The 16,602-nt window shown below is 36.1% G+C and overlaps 1 protein-coding gene across 8 annotated transcripts in view; it reads left to right on the forward strand.

Annotated features, from left to right (window-relative positions):
• Positions 1-16,602, forward strand: part of CUNH2orf76 (chromosome unknown C2orf76 homolog) — a 96,839-nt gene that overhangs the window by 46,802 nt on the left and 33,435 nt on the right. For all 8 annotated transcript variants that reach the window (XM_045826080.1, XM_045826079.1, XM_045826083.1 and 5 more), the window contains one exon: positions 733-877. In XM_045826080.1, coding sequence (XP_045682036.1) covers positions 733-877 — 145 coding nt within the window. The remainder of the gene's footprint in view (positions 1-732; positions 878-16,602) is intronic.

Consider the following 16,602-nt stretch of genomic DNA (forward strand, 5'->3'; position numbering starts at 1 on the left):
TGATTTTCTGGCAGTATATTAGAGGGAACATGGACTTTGGAATTGAATTGATGCCTGAGTCCTAACTTTTTTTTGTTTATTGGCTTTATGACTTTGGGCAATTTGTACAATCACTCTGAGTCTGTTTCCTCATCCTTAAAGTGAGTTCAGTAATTTATGGTTTGGTGATAGAATCATGAGATAACATTAATACCTGGCACACAGCCCTGGTACGTTTTAGGATGAAATAAACATATTCACATTAAAAAACACTATAAAAGACTGGTAATACTATATCATATAATTAAATCAACACTGAAATCTGGCACATTTGTAAGATTAAATGTGACTGTTGATAGTTGAGTCTGAAGCATACGTCATCGCAGGGCCAGGGGAGGAGACCACCAGCATAGCTATGCCAAGGCAGCTGTGTGTGTGCCATGCCTCTTTCTGTGGCAACCCTCACTGGTCCCCATGCATGAACTGCCCCTCACACATGTCACTTGTGTTCATTTTCTGTGCCCTGTCAGCTTTCTGCCAATCAGAACATCAGTGACTGTGACAAAGCTCTCCAGGTCACAGTGGATAGGAGCGAGTAACCTGGGGACTCTTGTGGGTGTCCCAAAATCTGGTTTGGGTTTGGGGACTCTGCCAGACATTATGGGAGAGATGGGCTGTGTGTCAGAGAGCTGAAATGCATCCCATAACTGTGAGCTGGTGTTATTTAGACTATTCTTGTGTCCCTTGCCACAGGAATTTCTTCACATGGCTTCCAAAGAAGTGACCATCACAGTTCGCCTCATTCGTTCATTTGAGCATCGAAATTTCAAACCTGTGGTATATCATGGAGTTAATTTGGACCAAACTGTAAAGGAATTTATCATATTTCTAAAGCAAGGTATGAGACATCTTGGTCATTTTGTTCTGTTAGTGTTTTGTTAGTATTACACAGATAGTAATCTTTTAAAAAATATTTTGAAAGGCATTAATTGGTTGTAATAGAGGTTGTAACCCTGGCTAACTCCCGTTCTGGCCTTTGAACAGGAGCAGAGGCGTCACCCTAGGGCTCATTTAGCAATGTGCACCCTCGTCAGAGATTACTACCACCAGAGTTGGCTTCTCTCTTTTTTTTTTTAATTAAAAAAAAAATTAAGGTATAGGTTTGCTTGTAACAAGCTTATACACTTGGAGGTTGATTAATAAGGGAGTATAGTGTAGCTGATGGCATTGCCTGGCTGAGCACACAGAGGGCCTCCTGGGGGGCAAGGCAGGAAAGTGTTTCACAGCCAGGAAATTGTGAGAACTGTTGCTCACTGTGCTCGCAGGAATGATGGCCAGGCGACTGGTGCTGGTTCACCACTGCAGAGCTCCAAAACGGTCAACGTGAAGTTAGTCTTTGTTTGGATCAGTTCTTGATGGGTTTCTAACTAATGTTTTGAATTGTTGAAGTGTTCCAATCATCAACATTTGATACAACATCTAGAATAAGCTTCTTTAATTTTAATTCAAGTGTTATTTATACATGTACAGATCTTAGTGTATTGTTTCCTGAGTTTTGACAAATGTATCACTTTATATTCCAAGTTATTTATTTTTTACTTTGGCATAATTTCAGTCACAGAAATATTGTCAAAAGAGGACAAAGAATTCCTGGATGCCCTTTACACAGATTTCCAAATGTCAACATTTTGTTACATTTGTTTTTTTCCCCCTCTTTTCATTCCTTATGCTCCTTACCCCAAGGCCATTTGTTCATCCTGAACCACCTACAAGTATGTTGCTGACACATTCTCCTGTACTTCTAAATATATTAGTGCGTATTACCTGAAAACAAGGAATTCTCTTGCATGACAACAGAACAATGATGAAAACCAGGAACCTAACATTGAAAAAATGCTGTTATATGATTTACAGATCTTATTGAGATTTTAATTGTCCCAGTAAAGTCTTTCTAAGGTCCTGTTACATTTAATTCCTTTAACTTGAAATTAATTTCTTTAATCTGTAGTCTTATATTCTATTTCATCATATTGGCAATTATGAATAGTAGAAACCAATTATTGTATAGATTTAGGTTATGCTCTTGGCAAAGAAATCGTAGAAGTGATGCTGACTTCACCAGAAGGCCCTGCTGTCCACTGGCTTCATTATGGGCCGTGGTAACTTGATTGGTTCAGGCAGTGTCTGCCAGATTTCTCCTCTGTAACTTTTAATTGTAATTGAAAAGTAAGTTGTAGGGGTGCCTTTTGAGACTATAATAAGACTATAGGATATATGTGAATATCCTATACTTCTCAAAATTTCATACACTACCATTCTTTGATGATTCTTGCCTGAATCAATTATGATGATGATTGAAAAATGGTGATTTTTCTTATTCCATCATTCCTCTTACCCATGTTAGTCATTTTTGTACAGTTAAGGAAGAGCTTTCTACCCCATCCCACCCCATTTCATTTACTTAATCAATCATTTATATCACTGTGGACTCATGGATTCTTACTGTATTGAAAGGATTATAATTCTTCATTATCATTATTTATTTTGATGCTCTAATTATTCCCATGTTGGCATATGGTAGCCCCTTAAATCTAGCTCCATGTCCTTTTAACATGACCCCGTTATTCTTTGAGCACTTCCTTACTTTTCAGTACAATAAGACATTCCATACTTGTCCTGTTCTTTCTGTCCCCAGACAGGGGTTGGCCATTTCTCTGAGGGACTCTGATCCCATTACTCGGGAATGGTATTGGGAAACCAAGATCTTGATTTACATATGTGCAATGTAAATGTGCAAAATAGCTAGCTTTTTTGAATGTTGTGAATTCTTCACATTTTACTTCTTGACTGACTTTGTAAATTTTTTAAAGTCTTCTCCTTCACTTTTTTTTCTGTCTAATTTTAGGTAGTTTTCCTGATCAGTATTACTTAGTAAGGAGTAGATGAGTTATATAGATCCATAGAGAAGACAGACTAGTCTGTCTGCTTGGTGGTGGCTATAAAAGATTCACAAGGACATAATTATTCCTTAAAGTAACTCTAGGCTTATTAGAGTGTGTATTTTTGTTGCTGTGTTCTTAATTGTTAGAGGGAGATTCAGACTTGGTACCAAGATATTGCCAACTACAGAGTATCCAGCTTTTGAAAGAGTATCACCAAAAGCATATTCAGGTTTTGAAATAACAACAAATACCTGTATTTTTTTATTTTAAAATCAATGATGTCCTTGGCACAGGGCAGAATAGGTTCTTCTTGAATTCCTCAAACATAAAATGTAATCCTGAAGCTGTTAACAGTGTCAGGGGAAGATGTGATCTTCCCAGGGTCACTGTGTTCTGTTCTTCCCAGGTGCTGTAGAAGGCCTACCCATTAAAGCAGTGGTATGGATCACAGCTAGAGGCTCAGCTCTACTCACACCTTTCACCTGTGTAATAATTTAAACACTACTTGATTTGATTGTGCATGTAGGAAATGTGTTCCACTGACTGAGAGGTAAACTTCTGGGGTACAGATGTTTTTGAGTTGTGGAATTTGTGCCCAAGCCTGTGGAGCTCTGAAAGGTTGGTAGACCACATATTCATCTTTTTAAATTTCTCATCCAAAGATATGTTTACTGATTTTAGAGAGAGGAAAGGAGAGAGAGAAACAAACATTGACGTTAGAGAAACATTGATTTCTTGCCTCCCACATGTGCTCTGACTGGGGATCAAACCTGCAACTGTTTTTGGTGTATGGGATGATGCTCCAACCAACTGAGCCACCTGGCCAGGGCCACATATACAGGTTCTGGCACAAATAACACCCCTTTTTTTATTACAAAGGCTTTTATTATAAAACCATAAGCATGTAAATTTTTTTTGTAATTCTGTAACATAACAATATCACACTGATATTGACATTTTATATGTCATAATGACATTTTAAATGTCATAATGTACACTATATGACATTTTAGGTGAAATGTTCAAATTAAAACTATAAATTATTACACCCATTTTATTACCCTACCAACCACATTCAAGCAGGCATTACTTTTGCTGGACCCTGTATATCTTCTATGAATTGTGTACATACAAAGACCAAGTAGTTTTGTACTGAGGAAATTTCGAAGTAATAATAATTGTAAAATTACTGTGTACCAGGCAGTGTGCTAAGAACTTTAACTAGATTATTTCACTTTTACATCACAGCATCCCTCTAAATTAGGAATGCTATAGCCCATTTTACAGGTGAAGAAACTTAGGAACAGAAAGGTTAAGAAACTTGCCTAAGCTACATGGCTAATAAAGGCAAAGCTGCCTGCAGTTCAACCAGGCAGTTTAACTGCACATGTGCTCTTAAACACTACACTCTTTATTCTTCTCTAAGGCCTCACTTGCTTAAGTAGGATCCTTGGAATAAATGGGTTCACTTAGTGTCAAAGGGGTCTTTGATTTAGTTCATCTTGCTCTAGTATTTTGAACACTGAAAGCTAGAAGGATGGTTTGACACTATGACATAGTGAATTTTCCCACAGACACAAATCCTTCTTGCCTTTCTATTTTCTTGTAGTCACTCTTTACCATCCGTAGCCTAAACTTGTTACTTGCCATAATTGTATTTCTCCTTAACTGAGAAACTTTGATTAAAGTTGACCCACTCTCCATTGAGAAGGACTATATGTACTACAACATCATGCCATTAAAACACAGGGAAGGATGTTAATCAGATAATCTGATCAGAGAGGAAACATAGATATTACCTTATATAGTTGATTAGTTTTCTCGATTCAGAATAGTATACAAACTAATTATGTAGATAATATAAAACATTTCAATTCTTTCATTTGGAAGCATTTTAATACTTTGTCATACCTCAGATCTTGCTTCTGAATGTTAAATCATTTCATCTATAAAAAAGAAGCAAGCTATGGAGAGTTTGTCTAACTTTCCAGTTCATGACTCCTTCTTTATATACTCCTGATGACAAGTTACTTGGTCAAGTGGCATGTTCCATTGAGTGAATACTAGAATAGTTAGAATACTTTCCTTTTATCTTTTTATTATTTTATATATTTCTTCATATCTAATGCTTGTCCCCAGGTTTTTCTATTATTAACATCTTATGCTGTGTTTGTTGCAAATAATAAACCAGTATTGATGTGTTATTAACTAAAGTCCGTAGTTTATTCAAGTTTCCTTAGTTTTTATCTAGTGTCTTTTTTCTGTTCTAGGATCACTTCTGGATATCACATTACATTCAGTTGTCAAATCTCCCTATGCTGCTGTGGGCTGGGATAATTTCTTAGACTTTCTCTGACAACTTTGACAGTTTTGAGGAATACTAGCCTGGCCTATCATAGGATGCCCATTTATTGGAATTTGCCTGCTTATTTGACTGGCTTATGGACTTCTGAGAGGGAGGTGACAAAGATAAAGTATCACTTTTATTACATCATGTCAAGATAACACACTTTCTACGTGGTTTATGATTGTTGATGTTGACCTTGATCACATGACCAAAGTAGTGTTAGGTTTCTACACTGTAAAGTTACTCTTTTTGTCTCCCTCTTCATACCTTACTCTTTTTTAAAAAAAATATACATATGAGTGAAATCATAGTATCTGTCTTTCTCTTTTTGATCTATTTCACTTCAAGATTTATCCACATTGTTGTAAATGGAAATATTTTATTCTTTTTATGGTTAAGTAATATTCTATTGTATACATATACCACGTCTTCTTTATCCATTTATCCATCAATGGACACTTAGGTTTTTTCCATATCTTGGCTATTATATTGTAAATAATGCTGCAGAGGACAGAGGCGTGCATATACCATTTTTAATTAGTGTTTTTATATTCTTTAGATAAATACCCAGAAGTAGAATAGTGAATCATATGGTAATTTTATGCTCTTAATTTTTTGAGGAATCTCCATACTGTTTTCCATAGTAGACGTACCAATTTACAATCCCATCAACAGTATGCAAGGCAAGGGTTCCCCTTTCTCCACATCCTCTCTAACACTTGTTATTTCTTGTCTTTTTGATAATAGCCATTCTACAATAATAAATGTGAGGTCATATTTTTGATTTGCATTTCCCTAATGATTAGTGATATTGGACATCTTTTCATGTGCCCATTGGCCATCTGTAGGTCTTTATTGGAAAAATATCTATTTAGATCCTCTGCTCATTTTTTAAATTGGGTTGTTTTCTTTTGTTGTTGATTAGTATGAGTTCTTTATATACTTTAGATTTTTAATTTTTAAAAAAGATTTTATTTATTTATTTATTTATTTATTTATTTATTTATTTAGGGGAAGGGAGGGAGAAAGAGAAGGAGAGAAACATCAGTGTGTGGTTGCCTCTCCCATGCTCTCTACTGTGCTGTGAAGATCTGTGCTGCAACCCAGGCATGTGCCCTGACTGGGAATCAAACCAGTGACCCTTTGGTTCATAGGCTGGCACTCAATCCACTGAGCCACACCAGCCAGGCCTATACTTTAGATTTTAACCCTTTATTGGATATATGATTTGCAATATCTTCTTTTGTTGAGTAGGTTGCCTTTTTGTTTTGATAATGGGTTCCATTGCTCTGCATAAACTTTTTAGTTTCATGTAGTTTCATTTGTTTCATTTTTGCTTTTGTAGTCCTTGCTTTTGGAATCACATCCACAAAACATCACTAAGACTGATTTCAAGGAGCTTTCTACCTATGTTCAAGGAATTTTATGGTTTTAGGTCTTACATTCAAGTCTTTAATCCATTTTGAATTAATTTTTGTTTATAATTTAAGATAGTAGTCTAGTTTATATATTTATTTATTTTTGCAAGTGGCTGTCCTCTTTTCCCAACACCATTTATTGCCGAGACTGTCCTTTTTTCATTGTATATTCTCAGTTCCTTTGTCATTTGTTAATTGTCCATATATATATTTGGGTTCATTTCAGGGCTGTCAGTCTGTTTCATTGGTCTGCATGTCTGTTTTTGTTTTAATATCATACTGTTTTGATTATTTTGTAGCTTTGTGGAATAGTTTGAAGTTAGGAGTATGATACCTCCAGCTTTGTTCTTTCTTAAGATTTCTTTGGCTATTTGGGATCTTTTGTGGCTCTATACAAATTTAGAACTTTTTGTTCTAGTTCTGTGAAATAGGCCTTTGGAATTTTGATAGGGATTGCATTGAATCTATAGATTACTTTGGGTAGTATGGACATTTTAACAGTATTAATTCTTTTAATTCATGAGCATTCCATTTATTTGTGTCTTCAGTTTCTTTCATCATTATCTTTTAGTTTTCATTGTACAGATCTTTCATCTCCTTTGGTAAATTTATTCCTAGGTATTTTATTCTTTTTGATGTAATTATAATTGGGTTTATTTTCTTAATTTTTCTTTCTAATAGTTTGTTATTGGTATACAGAAGCACCACAAATTTATGTATTCTGAGACTTTACTGAATTTGTTTATTAGTTCTAACAGTTTTTTTGGTGGAGTCTTTAGGGTTTTCTATAGAAAATTTTACATTTCTTACTGATTTGGGTGCCTTTTATTTCTTTTTCTTGCCTAATTGCTATAGCTAGGACTTCCAATTCTATGTTGAACAAAAGTGAGAATGGGCATCCTTGTTTTGTTTTTAATCATAGAAAATAGAACTCACCTTTTCACCATTGAGTATAATATTAGCTGTGGTTTTTGTCATATGTGGCCTTTACTATGTTGAGGTATGTTTCGTCAGTACTTTGTTGAGAGTTTTTATCTTAAATGGGTGTTGAATTATATCAAATGCCTTTTCTGCTTCTATTGAGATAATCATATGGTTTTTATCCTTCATTTTGTTAATGTTTTGTGTCACATTGGTTGATTTGCGGATATTGAACCATCCTTGCATTCTTGAGATAACCCACTTGATCATGGTCTTATGGTCCTTTTAATATATTGGTGAGTTCATTTGCTCATATTTTTGTTGATGATTTTTGCGTCTTTGTTCATCAAGAATATTGGCCTATAATTTGTGTGTGTGTGTGTATGTGTTGTTTTTGTTTGGTTCTTCTATCACGGTAATGCTGGCCCCTTAAAATTGTTCGGTAGCATTCCTTCTGTGGAGGAGAGACTATTCCATGACATGACTACTGTCTGTGCCATGAACTGGACCCAGGAAAGAGTGGAGGTTGCTTTCTGCAGCCCCTCTCCTTGTCCTCAGAGACTGTGTACTAAGACTTTCCTCTTCAATTTTTTAGGAAGAGTTGGAAATAGATGGATATTAATTAGTCTTTACATGTTTGGAAGAATTCACCAGTGAAGCTGTCTGGTCCTGGACTTTTGTTTGTTGTGAGGTTTTTGATTACTGATTCAATCATCTTACTAGTAATAAGTCTATTCAGCTTTCTGTTTCTTAATGATTCAAGACTAGATTGTATGTTTTTAGGAATTTATCCATTTCTTCTCAGTTGTCCAATTTATTGGCATATAATTGTTCAAAGTAGTATCTTATCATCCCTTGTACTTCTGTGGTATCAGTTGTAACTTCTCTTTCCTTTCTGATTTTATTTGAGACCTCTTCCCTTTTTTTCTTGGTTATCTAGGTATTTGTCAGTTTTGTTTATTTTTCATAGAACCACCTCTTAGTTTTATTGATCTTTTCTGTTGCCTTTTTAGTCTCTATTTTATTTATTTTCACTCTGATCTTTATTATTTTCTTCTAACTTTGGGCTTTGCTTGTTCTTCAAGGTAGATTATTTATATGAGACTTTTCTTATTTCTTGAAGTAGGCCATATTACTGTGAACTTCCTTCTTATTCTGTATCCCATAGATTTTGGTGTGCTATATCTCTGTTTTCATTTGTCTTTAGGTATTTTATGATTTCCACCTTGATTTCTTCAATGACTCATTGGTTGTTCAGCAGCATGCTGTTTAATATCCATATTTTGTGATTTTTAAAGTTTTCTTCTTGTAAGTGATTTCTAGTTTCATACCATTGTGGTTGATACTTTATTTGATTATAGTTTTCTTGAGTTTATTGAGACTTGTTTTGTGGCCTAACATTTTTCTGTCCTGGAGAATGTTCTATGTGCCTTTGAGAAGAATATATTCTGCTGCTTTTAGATGGAATGTTGTTTTTATATCTATTAAGTCAATCTGGACTAAAGTGTTGTTTAAGGCAGATGTTTCCTTGTAGATTTTCTGTCTGGGTCATCAATCCATTGCTCTGAATGGAATGTTAAAGTTTCCTACTATTATTGTGTTGCTTTTAGTTTCTCCCTTTAGGTTTCTTAATATTTACTCTACATATTTATGTGTCCTTATGTTGGTTGTGTAAATAGTTGGCCAAAAAGTCCATATAGCTTTTTCCATACAATAAAAGAAAATTTTCATTTTCACCAATAAGTTTATTGATTTGGATATTTTGAGTATGTTGGCTATTTCCCACGTGTTATTAATGTTTATTGTTCTTAGTGTCTTGATTTGATGCTATCAACTTCAACTGTTGTACCCAACCTTGGAACATCAGCCAGCCAGAATCTCCAGCACAAAACTTAGCAGACCACTTTTGACATGTTTGAACAGCACCTTCTCTATACACTGCACAAATCTTTTTTTGTGTGTTTCTGTTGCAGTTTTACCTTCCTTGAAATAATAAAGAATAATATGCCAAAATGTTATAGATTTTCTTCCATGTTCGATATTAAAACAGTTACACAAAAATCCACCAATTTTGATAAGTTTTTAAAAAGTGCACACTGATATGACAGCTGTCAAAATATAACCCAGCAAAATATTTCAAGTGAAGTTAAAGATAACTAAGCACTAGTAGAGCCATCTTATGGAAAAAAACCAAACAAACTTTTTGGCCCACCCAGTATTTACAAATGTTATATCCTTTTGTTGGAATGTCCCTTCTATCATTATATAATGCCCTTGGTTGCTTGATGTCATCCTAGAGGTCCCTTAAGATATCCTCACTTTTTAAAATTCTTTTTCTTTCTTGCTATTCTGTCTTTGTGTGGCATTCTTTTGTCTTCCACCTCACATGGTTCATACTTCTACTTCTTCCAGTCTGCTGTTGAACCCCTGTAGCATATTTTTTTAGTTTATTTATACCTTGTGTTTGCTATTTTTAAATATTTTTATCTTTTTGTTGAAATTCTCACTGTGTTCATTCATTTTTCTCCCGAGTTCAGTGCGCATCTTTATGACCATTGCTTTGAACTCTTTATCAGGTAGGTTGCTTATCTTCACTTCATAAAGGTCTTTTCCTGGGGATTCATTTTGTTGTTTGGTTTGGAACATATTCTTTTGTCTCATTTTGCCTGACTCTTTGTATTCATCTATGTATTAGGCTAGTCAGCTACTTTTCCCAGTCCTGAGGGAATGGTCTTGTGAAGGAGATGATCTGTGGGGCTAGAAGCAGAGTCTCTTCTGGCCACCAGAGCAGGTGCTCAAGGGCTGTCCCTAGTGTGTGCTGTGTGCGTCCTCTGTCTGTGGTGAGGCTATGGCTCTGGTGGGGCTGTGGCTCTGGTGAGGCTGGGCTGGATGTGGTGTGCTTAAATAGTCAATTGTGACATAGCTGCTGTGCATGGTGAGAGAGGTTGGAGGTACTCACGTATTACAGTTGCAGTGTGACTGGTTTGCAAGGAAGGTAGGGCACAGGGTGCTTGGCTGGCTTGGTTACAGTGTGACTGCTGTGAGAATTGGGTAGGGCTCGGTGCTCTTCTGGCCCAGTTTTGGTGTGGCTGCTATGCAGGGTGGTTAGGGTGTGGGACACTCCCCCAGCCCAGTTGTGATGCAGGGTGGGCAGAGCACACCCACTGATGCTGCTAAACTAGTGGGAGGGCATCAAAATAGTGCCCAGCAGCTCCATCACCAGCTGGTTAGAATGAGATCTCAAGAATGGTTCCACTAGTGCTTCCATTCCTGGTGAAAGACCTAGCAGTTGCTTGCCTGGCTTGGTTACAGGGTGTCTCTCCAGCAGCTGCTCTCAGTTTAGTAAGTGGGTCTCTCTCACTTTTTAAGCTGTTGCTTTTATGCTGAATCACAGGGCAGTGGGTCTGTCCCTGAGTCCTTTGACAGCAATTTCTCCATTCTCTACAGTTCTACAATCCTCCTGGACTTAATCCCTTTGGATTTTCAACACTAGATATTGGGGGTGGGGGTGCTTGATGTGAGGCACAATCTCTTCACTTCTCAAGGGAGTGTGCCATATTTTTTTGCATCTCTACTGGCTGTGGGACACTGAGACTGGGGTGGGGTCCCTGCCTCTCCTACTTGTCTTGGTATGTCTCTTTTATCTGGAGGCTTTGTATTTGTCTGTTTCAGGTCCTTTTCAGAGTAAAATTATTACATACATATTTGTGAATTTGTTGCATCCATGAGAGGAGGTGAATTCAGGATCTATGTGTGCTGTCACCTTGAACCGGAATCTATGCTTTGTTCCTTGGAAAGAAGTCACTGTGCAGAGACCACAGTTAAGGAGCAGGGAGTTATGAGTGGAATATTTGTATAATTTATTTGGAATTCTTCTGCATGGGAGATATTGGTTCTTTTGTTGCTCAACTTGTCCTGGATTCTGTCATTGGAAGCTCTTTACATTGGCTTTTGGGCCTCTTTGACATTTGTGTGTGTGTTTGTATGTGTCATTTGAGTACTTTTTTACTGTGTGGTTTGCTCCAGTCTTACCTTGTATATTTCCTGTCCCAATCCTAGAATCAGCCATTCCTCCAAGAAACCTTAGTTTCTTTTATTGGAGAATGCTATTAGAAACCAGATCTGGATGCCAGGTGTGCTGATTACTACTGGAGTGTCACTTCTTTTAGGCTCTCTCACCTGACAGAGAAAAGAAATATATCAACCTATCAACCAGTGTATTTGGCATATCCATAAGTATTTTCATTTTACCACCTGTATCTATATGTTAAACATGATTTCTTACTGATGTTTCCAGCTCTAATCCATTGTCAGTTGGGTCTTTCTAGCTTCCTCAAACAGTGAGAAACTGGATCCTAGCATCTTCCCTTCATTTACTTGTTTAATTCCGTACATATTGTAGCAGCATCAGAATTGTTTGCCTGCAACCTGTGGGAAACAGCTTGATATTAACTAGACTATAGTGCTTTTATGCAGCTCCTTTTGCTTTAATCTTACAAAATTTATTGCCAAAGTTATTTAAGTCAACATCGTAAATAACTTTGTTCCATTCCCTCCAGTAAAATTGTTTTCATATATTTGTAATATAGGTAAATTTTTTTGTCACCATCCACATTCTTTCCTGGGATCCCCTGAACTACTAAATGTTGTTGTTGTTGTTGTTGTTGTTGTTTTGCTTTGCATACATCAAGGTTCATTCTGTACGGTAATGTTCTATATGTTTTGACAAATGAGTAAACTCATGTAGCCACAATTACAGTTGTTTTGCTGCCCTAAAAATCCCTTGTTCATCACCTGCTCATCCTTCCTACCAAGCTTCTGGCAGCTACTGATCTTTTCACCTTCTCTGTAGTTTTGCCTTTTTCACAGTATCATATAATTGGAATCATAAAATATTTAGCCTTTTCAGACTGGTTTCTCTCACTTAGAAGCATGGATTTAAGTTTCCTCTATGTCTTTTCATGGCAAGTCATGTCTCTCTAGTCTCTTTTCATCTGGAGTAGTCCCCCACCTCTTTTTTCTTTCTTTGTATTAATTTTTTTTTTAAGAAAAATCCAGGTCAGAGTTTTATAGAATGTCCTACAATCTGGATTTGTCTGTTTTCCTATGATTTGGTTTAGGTTAAACATTTTCAGCAAAATTACTGTGTAGATTGCAAGTGAACAAACCTGCAACCTGTGGTCTGATCTGACCTACCACCTGTTTTTATAAACAATGCTTATTGGAACACAGCCACACTCATGCATTTATATATTAGGTATACTGCTTTGCTGGTTTGCTGGTAGAGTTATGTAGTTGTGACAGAGACCATGATTTACAAAACCTAATTATTTACTGGCAGGCTGTTACAAAAATAGTTAGCTGACCCCTGATATAGGTGGTTCCTTCTCGTTGCATCACATCAGGAGGTACTTTGTATTACCTTGTCTCCTTATTGATGATTTAGATTGAAATCATTTGGTTAAGACACTGTCTACCAGATTACTGTTATAAAAGTACCTTTCTAATTAGTAAGTGGTGTATGGAGTGATAAATATAAAAACTATTTCTCTTTCTTGTTTCTAATGATTTTAGCTCCTATTGATGAATCACTAGTATTACAAAATAGGATTTATTTTTTACTTTGTTATTCCTGGCGTTCTGTGAAGAAGCACTTCCCCGATGCCTGTCTTTTTTTTTTAAGAAAGGAATGGGTTAATTTTGCAATAGCAGAGTCATAACACATTATCATCTTATCATAAAGGTACTATTCCTTCTAACACAGTGTGGACGTGATGCTCTCTTGTTTGTACTATACAATGTTTTGTAGATTCTTTAGTTTAAATACTTAACTCTATAAATTTAAAAACAAAAAATAATCCTCTGGTTTCTGTGGCTGTGACTTATGTAATGAGAGTATAACAAAAAGAGTGTGCTAACTTAACAGTAGTTAGTGGTTAACTCTAGGAAGAGAAAGACAGTGGGATTAGGGAATGATAGAAAGAAGGTTTCAACTGTGTTCATATCATATTTAACAAAAAATGTAAAGGATCTGAAGCAGTTATGACAGTCTTAATTTGTTAAATTTGGTGGGTGGGTTAAATGAATTTTTGTCCTCTCCTTCATACTTTTTATTTTTAAAAGATTTTATTGACTTATTTTTAGAGAGAGGGGAAGGAAGGGAAAAAGAGAGGGAGAGAAACATCAATCAGTTGCCTCTTGCACACCCCCTACCTGGAACCTAGCCCACAACCCAGGCATGTGCCCTGACTAGGAATCCAACCAGCAACCTTTTGGTTTGTGGAAGGATGCCTAACCCACTGAGCCACACTGGTCAGGGCTATTCTTTATACTTTTTAATGTTTAAATTATTTCATAATTAAAGTAAAAAGCATCTTCATATGCTTAACCTTGGAATCTTACCATAATATCTGTAGAACCCCTTATTAGATTAGAATTTTGCCACACTCTTCTGATTAATGTTATGTCTTTGTTATTCTTGCCCATACAGATTAGCCATTGAATTAGTAAATTTTTTGCCACTAGGTATTTGTGCTTTTCATGTAGATCCACCGTCAAATAATAAGATACAGATTGTACCACTTCTATTTTTAGAACTTTTACTATGAGGTAAAAGAGGGGAAAAGACAAGTTAAGAAATGTGAATAGAGGACTTGTGGGCATGGACATTGGTGTGGGGATTGACTGTAGGAGCGGGGTGGAAGGGCTCAGGGCAGGTGAAAGCAATGGAAAAAAGGGGACAACTGTACCTGAACAACAATAAAAAACAATTATTTTATTTACCATTGATATTTTAATAATTTTCCTGAATTTATTGATTTTTATATTGAAATGTGTGTAAAACATTTGAGACTCCTTTGTGGTATCCTAATACCAGCAGTATATTTATTAAGATGCCTTATTTGAAGATCTAAATGAATGAGTAAAGTTAATGGTTACCTTCTTGTGACCTTCCAGTAGTAAAATATTAAATTGGTTTGTGCAGAATTCTACAGTTCTTATTTCCTCTGTAAAAGTTCATTAAGTTCTAAAGTTAAGGTCAAAGGTAGGAAAACATAAAATGAAAGAAAACTCAGTGCAAAGTGGGAAATAGTTTCAGAATATAGTAGATTTGCCACAGACTTTTGCTTTCAGCCAAGGTGGAGTAACAGGTACTGGACTTCCTCTTCTACTGGAAACAACTACAAAACTATGCAAAATACATGAAACAACAATTTTCAGATATTGGCTATCAGGTAGCACAAGACGGTGGTCCCCAGAATGGAGGAAAACAACCGGTGACCCCTATGATTGTGCCGTCTTACTGCCTGGAGAGAGTGTGTAGGACACAGAGCAGAGCAGGGGCAATCTAGGGAGAGCATGGCAAGTTTCATGAGTTAAAGTTGGATGGAGCTGGCAGTCTGGAGTGGAGCCTGGAGAGTCCGCAGGGCTAATAATGGAATAGAGAGAGCTGTACAAAGAATGAGCTCTGAAATTTGCATAGCATCTTGGGCAATTTGGAGAGCATGAGTCATCAGTTGAATATGATCAACACAAGTGTGTAAGGAAGCTACCAGAAGCCAGGGAGAGACCTGCATGACAAAAGGCAAAATGCTCAGAGCTGATAAAGGGCTGGGAATAGTTTTTATTCATACCAGCCAGAGTGGAAAACCAAGTACTGGATCGAGTATCTGGACGGGTGTTTATGAAATAGTAGGGCAAAATTAACACTAGACTAAATCCTGCTCTTCTCTCACCTAACAAAGCTGAAAAGCAAGACTCAAAGGGATCTGTTGCCAAGTAATTTAACTGTGTTCCAAAACAAAGCTCAGGGTGTTTATAGGAGTGCAAACATATCCAGCTCTAAACAAGATAAAATTTACAATGTCCTTCATCAAATCAGAACTTATAGTCGTGTAAAGAAACAAGAAAAGATAAACTATAATTAGGAGAGAAATCAGTCAATTGAAACCAACCCAGAAATGCTGCAGGCGACAGAGTTAGTAGACAAGGACAAATAAAACAGTTTTTATGTGTCTTTGGAGAAGTGTTTATTCAGGTCCTTTGCCCATTTTTTAATTGGATTGTTTGTCTTTCTGGTTTTGAGTTGCATTAAGTTCTTAATATACACTTATTTCTAATATTAACCCTTTATCAGCTGTATCATTGGCAGATATGTTCTCCTATACAGTGGGTTCTCTTTTCATTTTGTTAATAGTTTCTTTTGCTGTGCAGAAGCTTTTTAGTTTGATTTAGTCCCCTTTGTTTATTTTTTCCTTTATTTCCCTTACCCTAGGAATCATAGCAGTGAAAATATTGCTTTGAGAGATGTCTGAGATTTTCTGGCTGTGTTTTCTTCTAGAATTTTTATCGTTTTACAACTTTCATTTAAGTGTTTTATCCGTTTTGAGTTTATTCTTGTGTATGGTGTAAGTCGGTGGTCTAGTATTATTTTGTTGCATGTACTGCTCCAATTTTCCCAACACCATTTATTGAAGAGATTGTCTTTACTCCATTTTATGCTCTTGCCACTTTTGTTAAATGTTAAATGGCCATGTAGCTGTGGGCTGATTCTGGGCTCTGTGTTCTGTTCCATTGATCTATTATGTGTCTCTTCTTATACTAATACCAGGCTGTTTTGATTACAGTGGCCTTGTAGTATAGTTTGATATCAGGTATTGTGATATCTCCAACTTTGTTCTTATTTTGAAGATTGCTGAGGCTATTTGGGGTCATTTTTGGTTCATATAAATTTTTGAAATATTTGTTTTAGATCTTTGAAATTTGCCATTGGCATTTTAATAGGAATTGTGTTGAATCTATAGATTGGTTTAGATAGAATAGACATTTTAATGATATTAATTCTTCCAATCCATGAACATGGAATATGCTTCCACTTCTTTGTATCTCCCTCAATTTCTTTCTTCAATGTCCTGTACTTTTCCAAGTACAGGTCTTTTATCTCCTTGGTTAAATTTGTTCCTAGGTACCTTATTTGTTTTTTGTTGCATTAGTA

Source organism: Phyllostomus hastatus, unplaced genomic scaffold (genome assembly GCF_019186645.2).
Source record: "Phyllostomus hastatus isolate PE091 unplaced genomic scaffold, TTU_PhHast_1.1 phas_scaffold_60, whole genome shotgun sequence".
NCBI lineage: Eukaryota > Metazoa > Chordata > Mammalia > Chiroptera > Phyllostomidae > Phyllostomus > Phyllostomus hastatus.